We start from the raw sequence: 16,750 nt of genomic DNA, 5'->3' as shown, positions 1-16,750 counted from the left end.
TATATATATATCTAAAATTTAACAAAATAACTTAAAATAAACGATTAATAATTAAATTAATACACTAAAACTCTAATTTTACGTTTAAATCTTCAAATTACTAGAAAATGCTAAAAAAATAATAAGAAAGATTGTTAACAAAAATATATTTCAATTAAATCATAAAATAAAATATAGATAATAGAACACAAAAAACATATTTTTGGATATTCATGTTTTTATGTCGGTATGAATCGGTTCTTATAAGGTAAGGTCTATTCGGGTCGGTTCTTTTAGGTTGGTTCTAGTCGGTTCGGTTCCGGGTTGGGTAATTTTCTTGTCGGTTCCGGTTTGTGTTTTCGGGTTTAGGTAAAATGCCCAGGCCTAATTGGGGGTATCAATCAACAAATTAGGAAATTGATTCCCTCCAGAACTTGATACAAGACATCTCGTCCAAAGTACATCGAGTAACAAGTTCGGCTTTAAAGATGTCTTTCCATTCTCACCAGCCATAAGTACGAGCACTTTGACCATCTCTGTCTTTCCATAAGCGGTGTTGATCGACACTTTAGAGGTATAGGTCGACACTATGTTTTTAGAGCTGTTGATCGTCACTCTGAGAGTGTCATACGAGCTTAATGTTTGTTCGTTCCAATTCGAGCAGCTTCTGATTTGGGCTATCCAAAAGCCGATAATCCTTATTGCTTCTAGTACTAAATTGCATGTACCTGAAAGCCACAGGGAAAAATAAGTATACTAAAAAGAAAAACTTAGTCTAAATCCTACGCCTAGCCTAATGGTGAACAAAGTCCTGACAATGGAGCCAAATTTGATATGATCAAATTACCCCAAGAGCAACTCTCTCAAATAAGAGATCAGTGTAGTACTTCCGGATCGAATCCACATGAACTCAATGTTTCAGACAATGGTCTTGAGTTTTAGATTAAGCTAGAAAAACAATTGAAAGCAGAAAACAAAGTTGTACATAAAAGAGAGTTTGTAAACCAATGGCAAAATGTTAAGACTTAGGGATATTCAAACATGTAACTAGAACTTAAATAAATAGATGTTAAGGGTTCTATTAAGTACAATCCTAGAACTCGAATTCATAAGTAACGCATCCAACTCTCGCTGCGAGTACCATCAGATGTCTAAATTCTCAAAAGCCAAATCTCGTTACAGATCCAAATACTCTAGACAATCAATAAGTTCCAATTCGATTTATTCACTAAGTCCTAGACCAACACTCGTTGCTACTAACAACTTAGCTCAACATGTATCGATTTTGGTGTTGATTACACTCTCGTGTCTCATAACTATCCTAGGATCAGGTTTCTAGTTAATTACTCTAGAAAGAAGCATAAAGATCAAAACTTGTGAAGGATATAATTAGATTACTCTAGCAGTTGTATAAATCACAATTTGATCATAAACTTAGAAAATCTCTAAATCTAATAGGGTGATTATTCAGACATGAAAGCAATAATACAAATCATAGTTTGAATAAATATCTTAGATAAATCTAAACAGGAGTTCCAAATAGATGACTGAAGGAGTTATAATCTTTTCTCCAAACCTAAAAACAAAGCTTAGCCTAAATAGTTGTTAGAAAATAAATAAATAAATATAGGTTATATACTCTCTAGGCTCTTTTGTAAATAAAAGAAACTTCTGGGCCAAACTGAAATTCTTAGAAACTGATAAAAACTCGTGGGGATCATATCAGGAGGAGTGTCTGTCGATACCCATGTGGTGTCGGTCGAACTCTTCTATAAACTCGACAGCTTCCTCTTGTGCGTCAGACGGACCACTATTCAGTAAAACAATCATAACTTTCGATCCAACCGTCTGATTGACCTCAAGCTGGTGACATTGAAAAGCTAACTCAATTCTCTATCTTTTGTTAAAAAGTGAGATTCAAAATATCCTTGGAAGACCTCCATCGGTTGCTAAATTCTGACACGACTGCATAGTTCTACATCTCAAATAGCTCAAAAATCTCTAAAATTTTCCAAACGTACATAAACCTAAAAACCCCTAAAACGACTCCAAACATATCTTTATATCTTTATATATAAAATAGAGTTTGCTCTCTCCTTAGAGAGCCACCTAGGATTCCAGCTAAATAAGTCAAAGTCTAGCATTGTGACATGTGTACATAAGCAAAAACCGCAGCGTTTCATTAACCTGTAATATGATGGGCTTTTATTTATAGTTGGGCCGTACGGAAAGTTGTATGACTTATGTTGCGACACGCTTCTTCATCTTCCACGCTTGAAGAAACTCGTGTTATGGTTTTTGTTGAGATATAACCAATTCATTCTTCTTACGATATCTCATTCCATACGTCTCTCCTGCTATAAATAAATGATTTCAATTCTCTGAAGTTCATCACTTTTTTTTCTTCTAAATCATTCTTGAGATTTCTATTTTTTTCCGGTTGTTAGCAATTGAAGATTATTGAAAGTTCTTGGTTCCACGGCTGTTTGACATCCGCTTCTCTGTGCTTTCTCTGATTAGACTGACTCTGGGTCTGTGAATTAGATTGTTCTCTCCTCAGTTAGGCAGTTGCATCTTCGTGCTTATGATCTTAAAAATGTCGATTGAGACTATCGATCCTTTCTTTATCAAAGCGTCGGTCTGTTCTTACGCCGAATTTGGTCTTTTTTCATCACGGTTGCTCTTCGTTGAGCTTTCTCCGGTGATGGTGGTGATGTCGCGACTCGGCGCATATCTCTTCTTCGTTACGCGACTTATACGTGGGACAGCTCTCGAGATTGATCATTATCTTCTTTTGGAGTTTCTTTTGTTTGGGCCTCTATGGGATACTTTGTAACTTTTAGATTTTGTCCTATATGAGCTTTTGTATGTACTGTTTTGGTTTAATAATAAAAAAATATATATATATATAGAAAGAAAAAGAGTAAATAGCTTTACAAGTTCGATCATATATTTTAGTTAACTTTATTGAATATAGTTATTTAATACTAACGTTTAAATCAAAACCTGATTCAAAAAAATACTAAAAACCAAAAATAACCGTTCCAGATTACTTTGAGTAATAAATCTTAATTACAGTTATATTATCAAAAAATACTAATTCTTCAAGTTATGGCGATAAATACAAAGCCGGAAAGTTTTATAGCTTGCTTTCTTTTATTACTAATCATTATTCCTTTTAAGTTCTGTATTAATTATGGAAAACAAATTAATTAATATGTTTTCATATAGCCTATACACTAATTCTCTCTGTAAATGTTTAGAAAATCTTCATGACAAAAATAAAAACTTAATTTTGTTGTGGTCTGTTAACTTTAAGTAAAGCATTAAAACCCTAAAAATAAGAGAAAACAACAAAAGCATGTGACTTGGGTTTCAATTCAAATAAGCATCAGATTTTAACATGCAAGTGCGATGGTTTTGTCCTTAATTCTATTAGAGCGAAACTTTTTCTTTTGTCACTTTCTATTAGCACGAAACTTATGAGTTTATATGGTCTTAAACAGGTTGCCATTTAAGAATAAACGATCTGAGGCAATTTTTATATGTATTAAAGACTATTAATGCATACTCACACAATACCATTTTTACTCTTTAAATACAATTATTGGTTTTTAATAGTCCTACCTTTACAATTTTACTAAAGTCTAAGCAATATATGCACGAAAAGAACACACAAAACAACAGAAAAAAAAATCAAATGTTTATTATTATTTATAATACTTCACTTATTATTAAAAATAAATCTAATATGAATAGTTTTATATAATACAAATATATATTACATATATACTATACTGGTTCTATTAATATTTAAAATACATCCCGCCCGTAGGGTGGACCGACCCTAGTATATATATATATATAAGATTTAGTAATGAAATTATGCTATGGTTAAAACTGGTAAAAACCAAGGTATATAACCAACAAAGAACCCCTGGTCGTAGCATAATTAATGTCATAATGGGAGGACATTCATGCAATCAGTCAAGGTATACCTACAGAAATTATAGTAACAAGAAAATGGTTTTTAGACCAGATAATGATATCCATGTTACCTCATTAAGTTTATTATCATAAAATAAATGAAGAAAATTGCAATATGGGTTAAATAAAAACAAACTTATTTTATTTTTATATAATTGCATTTTTATAAGTTTTGATTTCATTATATAATACAAAAATATAAATTAATTTAAAATATAAACTTAATTATTCTCTAAAAATATAGAACAGTTTAAATCACAAAGATAAATAAAATATATTATTTAATCAACAAAAATTAATCTTGCGCTTTAACAGTATCATATCATGTTTCTTTTGCCTACTATTTATATATGTTTTAACGCTGGATAATTATATTATCATAAATTATGAAAAATATAAAAGAAAAATCTACAACTGGTAGTTATACTTGTCTTATGATGATTACGTCTGACGCAACCCTGAATCCTATGAAAATCACATTTGACGGTACTATTTACACCACACTGAAAATCTTTGTAATCATTTTCTCCATAAATCTGCATATCGTTTTTTTTGGAACTCAAAACTCAAACTTTCTTTTATATAAGTATTAATGTACCCGTAATTAACCCACACATTTAGAGGGTTTCTGCACTATTTTATGGTCAATGGATTAAAATATTTTGCTAAATTGGTGGATCACGTCCAAACTTCAAAATTAAATACCGCTACATATTTTAATCTCGCATGTTGTGCACAATTATAAAATATGAGATATTATTGGTATTGTAAAATATGAGCTAGTTAAAAGATAGCAATTATACAAGAATGGATTATACAGTTCATAATCCACGCTAAATAATTAGAAAATCATTTTTTCCTTACATTTAGATCTGGAAAAACGGAATATGATTAATATATGTTCATATTTAATTACTCATATCATTGGCTACAAATCCAGGCTCTAAAAAAAACTGTTTAGGCCATCAAGACAAAAAAATGAAAAGTTTAGGTTCACAACACTTTAAAATTGTTACAAATATTGTGGCGGTATCTTTTACTAAAAATCCTAGTTAAAAATCCGCGCTATGCCGCGGAAAACTATAACATGAATTGGTTTTATATATAGTCATGCTATTTCATGCTTAAAATAGAGCTAACCTCAAACAGAATTATCAATCTTTTTGAATTTTGAAATGGAAATAACACTGTTAGAATCATCAGTCTTCAAAGCAGATGGCTTGTGTCCAACTTCTTAAGCAATCACAAGTTTTCTTCTATCTTAACTAAACTTCTTTCCAATCATAATACAAATCCAGTTTTGTTCCTTTCATCTAATTGGCCTTAACATAATTTGGTATATAAACTACATCTTCAAAAAACTCCTAACATCAGGGTTTGAAACGCACTCGGCAGAAGAATTACATGCACTTCTCTCCTGTCTTCCTACCCTTGAAGTGTTTACGTTGGACTATTATTGTTTCTCCTTTCACTAAATGATATATGAATTTAACAATTCTAAATATATAAAAACGTTAACATATTTTATGAATATATAAACACATTAACATATTTTTATGAATATAGAAAATATATTTTATGAACATTAATGGACTTGTTCATCTTTCATCGGATTCATACATCACTACCATATAACATCTTATACCATCAAGCATACATATTCATCGCACAAATCCATTCCTAGACTAAGCATCAACCTGATTTCTGATATCTTAGAATAAAAAGACATAATTTTTTGCATATTTGCATCATCTTGAAATTCATCAGTTTTTTTTCTAGTCTATCAATACCAGTGTATATATGACCAACCACTAAAGTTTCACCCAAAAAAATCTGAACATAAACCGAAATACTGAAATATATAATAACTTTACTCAGAGACCAAACGTCTTTTTTTTTTTTCAAAATTCATTTAACATATAAGACAGTAAAAAGAAGGCATAGCTCAAAATGTAATTACACTATACAGAAAGAGAACTCTTGATATCGTCATCATCATCATCTTAATCCTCCTTGAATCTAAACTACATGTGTCACTGTATTTGTTTCTCAGCATATTCTAGAAAAACAAAGTTTCTTTCTCATGGACATGGGTTCCAACCACTTGTTGGAACAGTCTAACATAAACCTTAAACTTTTTGATAATATTTGTTATTTGCTAAATCTTACCATGTCCCCAAGAAAACAATTTTAAGAAAAAAGAAATATTTTTAGTGAGTTTTCTGAAATCTTCCATAGAGTGTCAACATCATCATCCCGAACCTCCTTGAAATCTAATAAATCTTGAAATTCTGAATTTTACACTGTTATATGAAAATAGTAATACATGATCAAGATAGTGGGAAGAATCAAAGGAAGACCTCTAATGCTATGTACCTTTATGAAAGCAGAGTCGTCTTCTTCCTTTGATATTGAAGAAATCTCAGAAGAACATACATTCTTGGTAATGTTACCGGCAGATTTAACCCAAGCTGAAGTGAAATGAGATTTCAAACTGACCAACGGATGGATTTCTCAGGAAAATTCCAAACTGATATCGATCTTCTCCTCTCCACTAAACCAAATCTTGATCTTGAAAAGAAAACATAGCAGTTCTCAGCATTCAGATTCTGATTTCAATGAGGTTTTGCCGAGAAAGTCATGAAATATAAGGAAGTAGTGAAACTTGTGTCAAAAACATACCAATAGAATAATCTGGAGATGAGTTTTTACTTTTATAAGGAGAGATATTTGTCGCCAAATACACTTGTTAATTAAAACTACGCAACTTTTCTTTGTGTTTTCAATTATATATTTTCCGTTTTTCAGATTAAACCCTAGTCATCGTTTGCTTTGCTCGTATTTCTCCATTAAATCTGAAAAAGGATCAAGTGCAGTTTCAAGTTCAAAACCTACAAAAAACGATGGTGCCTCAGTTGAATCTGTGCAGAATCATCGATTTGGTGGGGGAGAAGAATATTTCAGTTGACATCTTTTTTGATAGGATTATCTATTTGGTAAGGGAGAAGAATATATTGACAAAATACTCATTCAAAGAAAAAGACTTGTGTATTATCATGTGGAGAAGCAAATTTTTTTTACTGGTTGTTGTTTTTTCATTTAACGACTTGTCATCACCACATAATTCAAAATTGCTGATGTGTCATCTCCTGGAGATGTCCTTATGTTATTGTGTTGATTAGATATATAAATTTATTCTCTGTATTTTGCTTATTCTTCAAATTTGTCTCAATCTTCTATACTAAGTATTCAGATGATCCATTATTCACTGAATAAGACACACCAATTTATTATCTTCACTTTTTATTTCAACATATTATTACCACAAAAATGAACCACTGCTCAAAAACACAAAACCATGACTAATAATTTCCACGTCTTAACTTTTTGATTCCTTTGTTTTCCCCATCCATACTAATCCAGATAAGTTCTATTTAGTTTTCATCACTACAATTTTGATATTTATAATTATATGTTACTACTATATGAAAACATGTCAGCTATTTTTTTAACGCCATATCAAAATACATGTCAATTATGATTTCATATTTATACAATCTCTTAAGAAATCGGACCGGATATTGATTCGTCATTATAGCTGGGTCAATGTTTGGACCGGTCCCACCGGATTTTAATTTTTTATTTAATTTTAAATTAAGTACCTATATATAAGTACGACAGTAAAATTATTTTGATACAACTTTATATCATTCTTAGAATCTAAAAAAAATGAAAAATACAAAATAATATAAATATAAGATGAATTTATTTAGATAGATTTTCGAAAACAAGATGAACTTTTTATTTAAAAATTTGTAATTTTCTATTTTTACCTTGAATGTGAGAAAATCAGGTTTTAATATCAAACCAGGTGGGTTTTAGCAAATTTTACCGGTTTTTGACTGGGTTTACCGGTTTAAGTCAAATACGGTTTTTGGCACAACCTGTAACCGGTTGAAAGAGTGATATATGATGAATTTATTTAGATTGATATTCGCTAAATCACATAAATATTTGATGAATTTATTTTGATACATATTCAAAAACAATATGAATTTTTTATTTCAAAATTTACAATTTTCTATTTTTTACCTTGAATGTGAGAAAATCGAATTTTAATATCAAACCAGGTCATCGGTTTTAGTGAATTTGATCAGTTTTTGACTGGGTTTGCCGGTTTACCTCAAATCCGGTTTCTGGCACAGCCCATAACCGGTTAGAAGAGTGATATATGATGAATTTAGTTAGATAGATATACGCTAAATAACATAAATATATGATGCATTTATTTAGATAATTATTGAAAAACAATATGAATTTTTTAATTTCAAAATTTGCAATTTTCTATTTTTTACCTTGATTGTGAGAAAATCGGATTTTAATATCAAACCATGTCACCGGGTTTGGCGAATTTGACCGTTCTTTATTGGGATTTGCCGGTTTAACTCAAAGCTGGTTTCTGGCACAACCATAACTGGTTAGAAGAGTGAGTCATGGTCCGACCGTGTAGTCTCATATTATTTTCTTTATCAAGTTTTATATGAAAGATTTATTAAAGTTTGATTAGATAAAATAACTTGCATAAAAGTTAGTATATCTAACATTAATTTGTTCACTAAATTGTTTGATTAGCCAAGAACCTTGCCGAATAGTATGATAGTTGAAACCTAAATATGATGATTAGTATTATTTATTTTCGACATAATAAAGTACTGATAATGATTCTTTAGTTTATAAAATAAAGTTAGATATTCATGCATTTTATATTTCAATTACCATAATTTTATGAGGATTATAAGTCCAACCACTTGACCCTAGAAGATCCATCAACTCTTTAGAATGATCTAAGAAATTTATCATCACAAGAATGTGATAATTATCTAAAGCTCATTATGAACCTTTGCATTTGAAGATTACATTATCTTAAGTCATGTTATGTTGAGAAGTATTTTAAATATACAATTACGTTATAAGTAATGTTGTTCTTTTTTTATGAATAGAAGTAATGTTGTTCCTTTTTTATGAATAGAAGTAATGTTGTTCTATAGACACATTAACATAGAAAGATATATATGAAGTATTTGAAGTTGTATCATGTCTAATTAAGACTGATAAAGGTAATGAGTTATGAAAAAACCATAAATTATTTCTTCTTGGTTATATTTCATTCCTTGAAGTGAAGGTGACATAAAAAACAACACCATCAACATAGACATGAAAATTGCTACATGAGTGGTCGTAGATGTGAAACTAAATATAAATTTGGAGGTGGACAAGGTCCAGATTAAGGCCGAGAAGTTTAATTTTAGAACTCATACTCTAACTTGAAGCTGAGAAAATAAATATGGTAATAACAAAGATACATGATTTAATCATCTAAATATGAAACAAAACTAGTGTGAGTACAATACAAAGTAATATAAGCTTATTTAGTGTTCAATAAGAAGATATATAAATGCTCAAGAAGAGATCTATTTTTTGGATGAAATGTTAAATTCATAAATCAGTAAAAAAAGAATATGTATATAAAGGCTAGTTTTTGTTTTCTTTTGTCTAATAGCAATATAACCGAAAAGAATCAAACGATGATCGCACCCCGGGTGGAGAACCAACATTGCATAAGACCGTACAGCTTCGGAGACTCATAATACTTGGTAGAAAGGATCCTGTTACGTTTTGTTTTATCAATCTCTCTGCAAAGTTGGCTTGCAGGTTTCGATATGTGGTTATGCCTTCTATTGTTCCTCTTTATCCAGATGTAATAGATAGCTACTTGGAAGGCCAGCCGCAAGAGAATGGCTGATAGACGACCAGTTTCTCGAGCTGTGATTCTTTCCAAAGTAGTTTCCCAGTCAGGGTCAGGAGCATCTCCAAACAGGTTGCCAACGACTTCTATCCAAACTGTATATGTGTAAGGGCATGCAAAATAGAGATGATCTCGAGTCTCCACAGGTTCACCACAGAACAAACAAGGCTGCATCAGCCCCCAATTGCGTATACGAGCCCCTGTAGAAAGCCTGTCTTTTATTGCTAGCCAAGCGAAGATTGCGAACCGGGGTACTCCCTGTGGGAACCAGTTCACACAATACCAAGCAACATTTTCTCTAGGATCACGGATCAGACTCCAGGTTTTGTTTGATGAGAAACTATCCCTAAAATCGTCCTGCCCATGCTTCCACATTACTTCGTCTTCTTCATCCTGTATTATAGTGACCGGAAACCTCCAAACTTGTGAGACAATAGCCTGGAGCGTGCGATCACGAGTGCTTCGCATCCTCCACCCGTGGGATCGGAACCTCAAGAAGAGATCTATACTATTAACGCGGAATTCCTCATGAGATTCTGTCCATGATTTTTGGAGATAATTACATAGGAATGCCATTACCTTTTTATTTACTAGGAGTTAATCCACGCTACGCGCGAAGCTATTTTGGTTTTCAAATGTTTACTATGTAGCTATTGTTTTGGATGTTCTATTCTGAACAACAACAAAATTTTGAATTGTATGTTTGTGTGAATACATATTTCCTTAGAAAAAAATCAGAAAATTATACATTTTTTCAGATAGATGTTTGATAAAAAATTTCATTTCTTATATTGTATAATTACTTATTATTTAGTTTTTTTATATTGTACATCAATTCTCTCAAATAGTCATTTTTATGTTTTTGTCACAAACATAGTCCTCAATAAAGAAAATGACCAAAATAGCCCCTTTTTATTTTGAATTTTTTTTTACTTTTTTTTTATTTTAAATTTGAAACCATATCCTCAAAACCCCACCCCTTAACTCTAAACACTAATTATAGATTAGTTAACCCTAGGATATAAATGTATTTTTACTTTTTAATAAAACTTCTTTTGGTCATTTTTTCATTGAGGACTATTTTTTGACAAAACTTAAAATATGACTATCCTAGGGAATTTATTTATATTGTATATTTATTTATTCTAATTTTCTTGCTTTTATATCAAATAGTAATATTACGATAGATGTTTAATGTAATATTTCTATTTCTTATATTTTATATTTGTTTATTATTTATTTAACTATACATTTTCCATTTAACTATACATTTTCCAAGTAGATGTTTAAGTAAGGAATGCTTCCAAAACGCTGCAGCTTTGATGGCTTGGTCGTTGGTGACTTGTTCTCCAAAGTGGGAATGTATCCAGTTTTGGCAAGTTCCCACACAATAAGATCCTCCTGATCATGTGGGCTCTGCTGCATGGTAAGAACTCTTCTAGTCCTCCTGGATCGTTGGATATACTTCCCATATGATTATAAATCTCTTCTGATCGCCTTTTTTTGGTTTGGCTAAGATTGAACCGGTGAGACTCCAAATTAGGCAATTGCAGAACTGGTTTGACCGGTTTAGAGAAATGGACCATAATTCCGTGGACTTTTCTCCTCATTCTTGGCTTGTTGGAAATCTAAGAGCTCCATCTTTAATTCCATGAGTTGGTTTGGGTCAGAACGCTTCTTCGTTGGGCTTGAAACAACTTCTAAACTTGAGATACTCGCAGATGGATGGGCTGGAGAACCTCTAGTTTGTAAAATTCATATCTTCCTTCTCTGAGTATCTTTAAAGATGATTCCAAATGGGCTTGACTCCTTGTTGAGTGTAGAATGTATGAAAATTGGTTTCATGGAAATATTCCTCATGGTTGGTGAGATACTTTGTTTGGACTCAACACATATCCTGGTTGGTCTTTCGGTTAGCCGATTGGTGCAACTGGTTGGCCTCTAGTTCAGCTACTGCTTTGATGGCCGCAACAATTTATTTTTTCATATTTTGTATATTTACTTATTCTTAAAATTTTTGCATTTATATCAATGATTATATTACGATATATATTTAATGTATTTTTTTTCTTTTGTACTATATTTACTTATTATTTATTTTTATATTTACTTATTCTAATATTACGATAAATGTTCAATACAATTTTTCTACTTCTTATATTGTGTATTTACTTATTATTTATTTTATTATACATTTTTCAGATAGGTTTTTAATTTAATTTTTTCATTTTTAATTCTATATTTACTTATTGTATATTTACTTATTCTTTCCCCAATTTTCTTTCTTTTATATCAAATGATAATATTATGATAGATGTTTAATTTAATAATTCTATTTATTATATTATATATTTGCTTATTATTTATTTTTCCTTATATAAGTATATTTACTTATTATCGATTATGTAAGATCTCTATTTCTTATATTTTATATTTACTTATTATTTATTTTTCCTTATATTATATATTTACTAATGATTTATTTTTTAGTAACAATGCCACATGGATTCTTTCGGAAGAAGTATTTTTTGCTGACGTGGACGCTCTATGGAGCTTCAAAATGTCTATTTTATTAGTATATATTTATTTTTTAGTAACAATGCCACATGGATTCTTTCGGAAGAAGTATTTTTTGCTGACGTGGACGCTCTATGGAGCTTCAAAATGTCTATTTTATTAGTATATAAACTAGGAGTTAATCCGTGCTACGCGAGAGGATATTTTGATTTTCAAATGTTAACTATATAGCTATTCTTTGTGGAAATCACATGTTTACCACTTTCATGGTATCACTTTTCATTTTTACCACCACTAAAGAGACATTTTCGAAAATACATTCTTCAATAAGTGGCAAAAGACTCTTATGCCCTTATTATTATATATAAAATAAATCATTATTTAAATTAAAAAAATAAAAAAATAAAAAGAAATTAAAAAAATAAAATAATAAAAAAAAAATAAAAAAAAATAAAAAAAAATAAAAAAAAAGTAAAATTTTTTTTTTATGTTTTGAATTTTACTTTTTCAATTTCGAACTTTTTTATAATTTTTTTTTGGAAATTTTTTTTTTCGAATTTTTTTTATTTTTTTAATTTCTTTTTAAAAAACGAAAATTATGTTTGAAACTATTTTTTAAAAATTTTTATATATTTTTTAAGTATTTATTTATATATTATTAGAATCCTAAATTTCAAATTTTAAAAACTCTACTCCACCCCTCAACTCTAAACCCTAAGTCTAAATTAGCTAAAACTAAGGGTATAATTGTCTTTTACCCTTCATGAAAAGTGAAGGTAAAAGTGGTTAGTGTAAACATGAAAAGTTGTACTATGAATGTGCTATTTGTGGCAATTTCCCCTATTCTTTTGGGCATTATATTCTGAACAACAAAAAAATTATGAATTCTATGTTTGTGTGAATACATATTTCTTTAGAAAACAAGAAAACTATACATTTTTTAGATAGATGTTTGATACAGTTTTATATTTTTATATTACATATTTACTTATTATTTATTTTTCTTATATTGTAAGACTATTCTCTCAAATAGCCATTTTATATTTTTGTCAAAAAGTAGCCTTCAATAAAAAAATGACCAAAACAGTTTCTTTTTATTTTGAAAATTTTAATTTTAATTTTTTATATTTTAAATTTTGAAACCCTATTCTCAAAACCTCACCCCTTAATCTAAACCCTAAGTCTAGATTAGTTAATCCTAGGGTATAAATATATTTTTACTCTTTAATAAAATTTCTTTTGGTTATATTTCTCATTGAGTGTTATTTTTGTGACAAAAGCTTGAAAATGGCCATCCTAGGAAATTTCTCCATATTGTATATTTATTTATTCTAATTTTCTTTCTTTTATATCAAATGGTAATATTACTATAGATGTTTAATGTAATATTTATATTTCTTATATTGTATATGTGCTTATTATTTATTTAACTATGCATTTTCCAACTCAGTATACATTTTTTAGATAAATGTTTAATTTAGCTTTTCCATTTTTTTTATAACGTCTTATCTTTATTATTATGAAAAGGGGATTAAGAGAGTACATGAATCCAAACATACAGCAAATACATTTTTAAGTAAAACATGATAATAGAAAAGTAATAACATGATGCTTCCTAACTCTTTTGCAGGATAGACTGATTCGCTAACTTTATCTATTTTTGTTCTCGGTCTTATATGATCTTGTGTACGGCTGTCGTTTATTGTGATCCAAACGCCTTTTATCACTTAACAGATCAGTGGGTGCGATCCATCTGTTACATCGCTGCTTATTCCATACACTCCCGCTCCAGAAGATAACATGATTTGTTGTCGTCTCTATCCATATCATAAATAATCCCTCAAACCGACAATAATAAGCACTTAACTCCATCGTCTCCCACTCCATGTCATATAAACATGCCGTATTTCCTCTTGTTGTCAAATAGAGATGAAACACATCTCTTTGAATTAATGGAGACACCATCGTCCATGTTAGAATGTCAAAATAACATGACGTACACAATCTTCTCCATGGCCATGGTGGTTTAAGATTCCTTTTTTTTGTTCCATAGACCTAGTAATCCTTCCAAAGAATTTTCTGGATGGAACAAACCACCATGTCTAACAAACCATGGAAATACACCGACAATACAAAACCACTATGGTTTGATTGTTGGGAGATTGCACTCAACAATAATGGAGATAATAGACTCACCTATTAGGGAGAAAAAGGACTCGTCAAAGCTCTGATCCAAACTTCCTAACTGCCCAACGAACCAGTGGAGAAGAAGTAAACTGGTTGCCCATGACGAAGACATTACGCGACGGCACCAGGAAGAGGAGAGATGGTGTGACGATAGATCACGTTGCTTGATTTGATAACTAAGCGACGACAATAAATTAAGGGACATTTGCTAAAACCAACCCAAATATTCAATTCAAACCTAAAAGTGTACTCCACTTTCAGTCAAATACAAAACCAACCTAAAGGGGCAGTGAAAGTACTATTTAACCCTTATGACCATACAAAAAACAAAAATGTATTTTACGTTTCTATCTTTTAGAAGTCTACACGTAATAAAAGAAGTCTACATTTATATAGACTTCATACGAAGTCTACCTTATAGACTTGTTTTGTAGTCTACACTCTAATTTGATCTAATAATTTAATTTTAAAATGTATAAAAATAATTATTGTGATATTTTTAACTAATCATCAATATAATGGATAATATGAAGTAAATAAATTAAAATTTCATATAATCGAACAATTTTGAAGAATATACACTAATTTGGTTATCATGTGTTAGACAAAAAGTTCTAACATGTTATGTTTTTTAGTGATTGATTTCATAGGTTTAGATTTTAGATTTTGTTTTTTTTTTATTAACTTAAATCTGCATATTAATGTTTAGTAGTTTATATTTTGTATAATTGAGACTTTTTGATTATCAGCAAAAAATTTAGGGTTTAAGATTTGTGGTTTAGGGTTTCGTAGACCTACAATAAAGTCTATTTATCTGAAGACGTCTTTTTCAGTCTATATTTTTCAATTCTTTTACAAAAAATCATTATATTTAAACTAAGTTAAGTTCCTTAAGAATAAAAAAGTGAAATCATATACTATAACTATTAAAAAATAAAAAATAAATTTAATAAATCATTTATTAAAATTATTAAAATAATAAAGAATAAACAACAATAATGAAATTATTATAGTAGACTTCCAAAAAGGTCTACTATGTTATAGTAAAATCTACTCCAAAATTTTAATTTTAGTAGACTTCAAACTTCGTTTGAAGTCTACAGTGTCGTAAATTTTAACATAGTTACATTTTTGTTTCCCTATATAAACAAAATTTATACAGTCTCTCTCTAAAGTAGCTGCACAAGTTTTTAAAACTCTCTCCCTTCTCTCTCAAACTCTCTATCTTCTCTCTAAAATTCTCTCATTTTTTTCTAAAACTCTCTCATTTATCTTCTTTCTCACAATATTATCTTGTCATTTTAGATATTATGATTCATGGTTTTCATCTTCTCCTTTAAAAAATGTAAGTTTTAGATCTATAGATTTTAAATGTGTATTTTTATGTTATTTATTTCTCACAATATTTTTTTTGTAGGTATTATCACTCATGGATTTCATCTTCTCCGCTAAATATGTAAGTTTTAGATTAATAGATTTTAAATATGTATTTATATGTTTATATTCAAATATATTTATAGATCAAGCTCTGTGCATTAATTTGCTACTAGTTTATCTTATAAATTCTATTTTGTAAAGTATTTTCAGATTTAAAATTATTTTCACATTTCAAAATGTATAGATTTTTTCAGATCTGAAAATTATCAGACAGTGTAGACTTCTAAAAAAGTTTACTAAAGCTTGCAGACTTCGTATGAAGTTTACTAAAGCTTGCAGACTTCATATGAAGTTTACTAAACCACAAAGTTTAAGCAGACTTCATTGGAAGTCTACAAAAATATGACTTTAATTTTTGTCTATGTTTTTTTGATAATTTTATCTTATTTTACAGGTATTTCCTTCCATAGTTGTTCTCTTCTCTCCCAGAAATGTAAGGTTTACATCTATAGATTTTAAATATGTGTTCTAGTATTTATATTCAATTAAAGTTACATATTAAAATTCTATGTCTTTAATTTATTACTATTTTGTCTATTAAATTATATTTTTAAAAGTTTTTTAGATTTAAACTTATTTCATATTTTTAATGGATATATTTTTCAAATGAAGTCTACTAGCCTTGACTTTTAAGCATATTTCATTAGATGTTTACTCAAATATGATTTTAAATTTTATCTTATTTTTCATAATTTTATCTTATTTTGCAGGTATTCTCTTCCAAAGTTTTCAAATCATCTTCCCAAAAATTTAAGCTTTACATATATTCATTATAAGATATTTTGTGTTTATAATGAACTAAATTTATAGATTCCTACATTATCTTTTTGCTTTGTT

The 16,750-nt window shown here is 29.4% G+C and overlaps 1 protein-coding gene across 1 annotated transcript; it reads right to left on the bottom strand.

Moving 5' to 3' along the window:
* Window positions 1-9,544: 9,544 nt before the first annotated feature.
* On the bottom strand, window positions 9,545-10,348 carry LOC106350738. Its single transcript, XM_013790590.1, has one exon. The coding sequence runs from the start codon at window positions 10,346-10,348 to the stop codon at window positions 9,545-9,547; it is 804 nt and encodes a 267-aa protein (XP_013646044.1).
* Between the last annotated feature and the right edge of the window lie 6,402 nt (window positions 10,349-16,750).

The sequence above is a fragment of the Brassica napus genome, chromosome A3, assembly GCF_020379485.1.
Source record: "Brassica napus cultivar Da-Ae chromosome A3, Da-Ae, whole genome shotgun sequence".
Lineage (NCBI taxonomy): Eukaryota > Viridiplantae > Streptophyta > Magnoliopsida > Brassicales > Brassicaceae > Brassica > Brassica napus.
This window is presented reverse-complemented; position numbering and strand designations above follow the sequence as displayed.

Bases quoted from the DNA above. Each gene is read 5' to 3' on its own strand.
- LOC106350738 (XM_013790590.1), bottom strand. From the start codon at position 10,348: ATGGCATTCCTATGTAATTATCTCCAAAAATCATGGACAGAATCTCAT.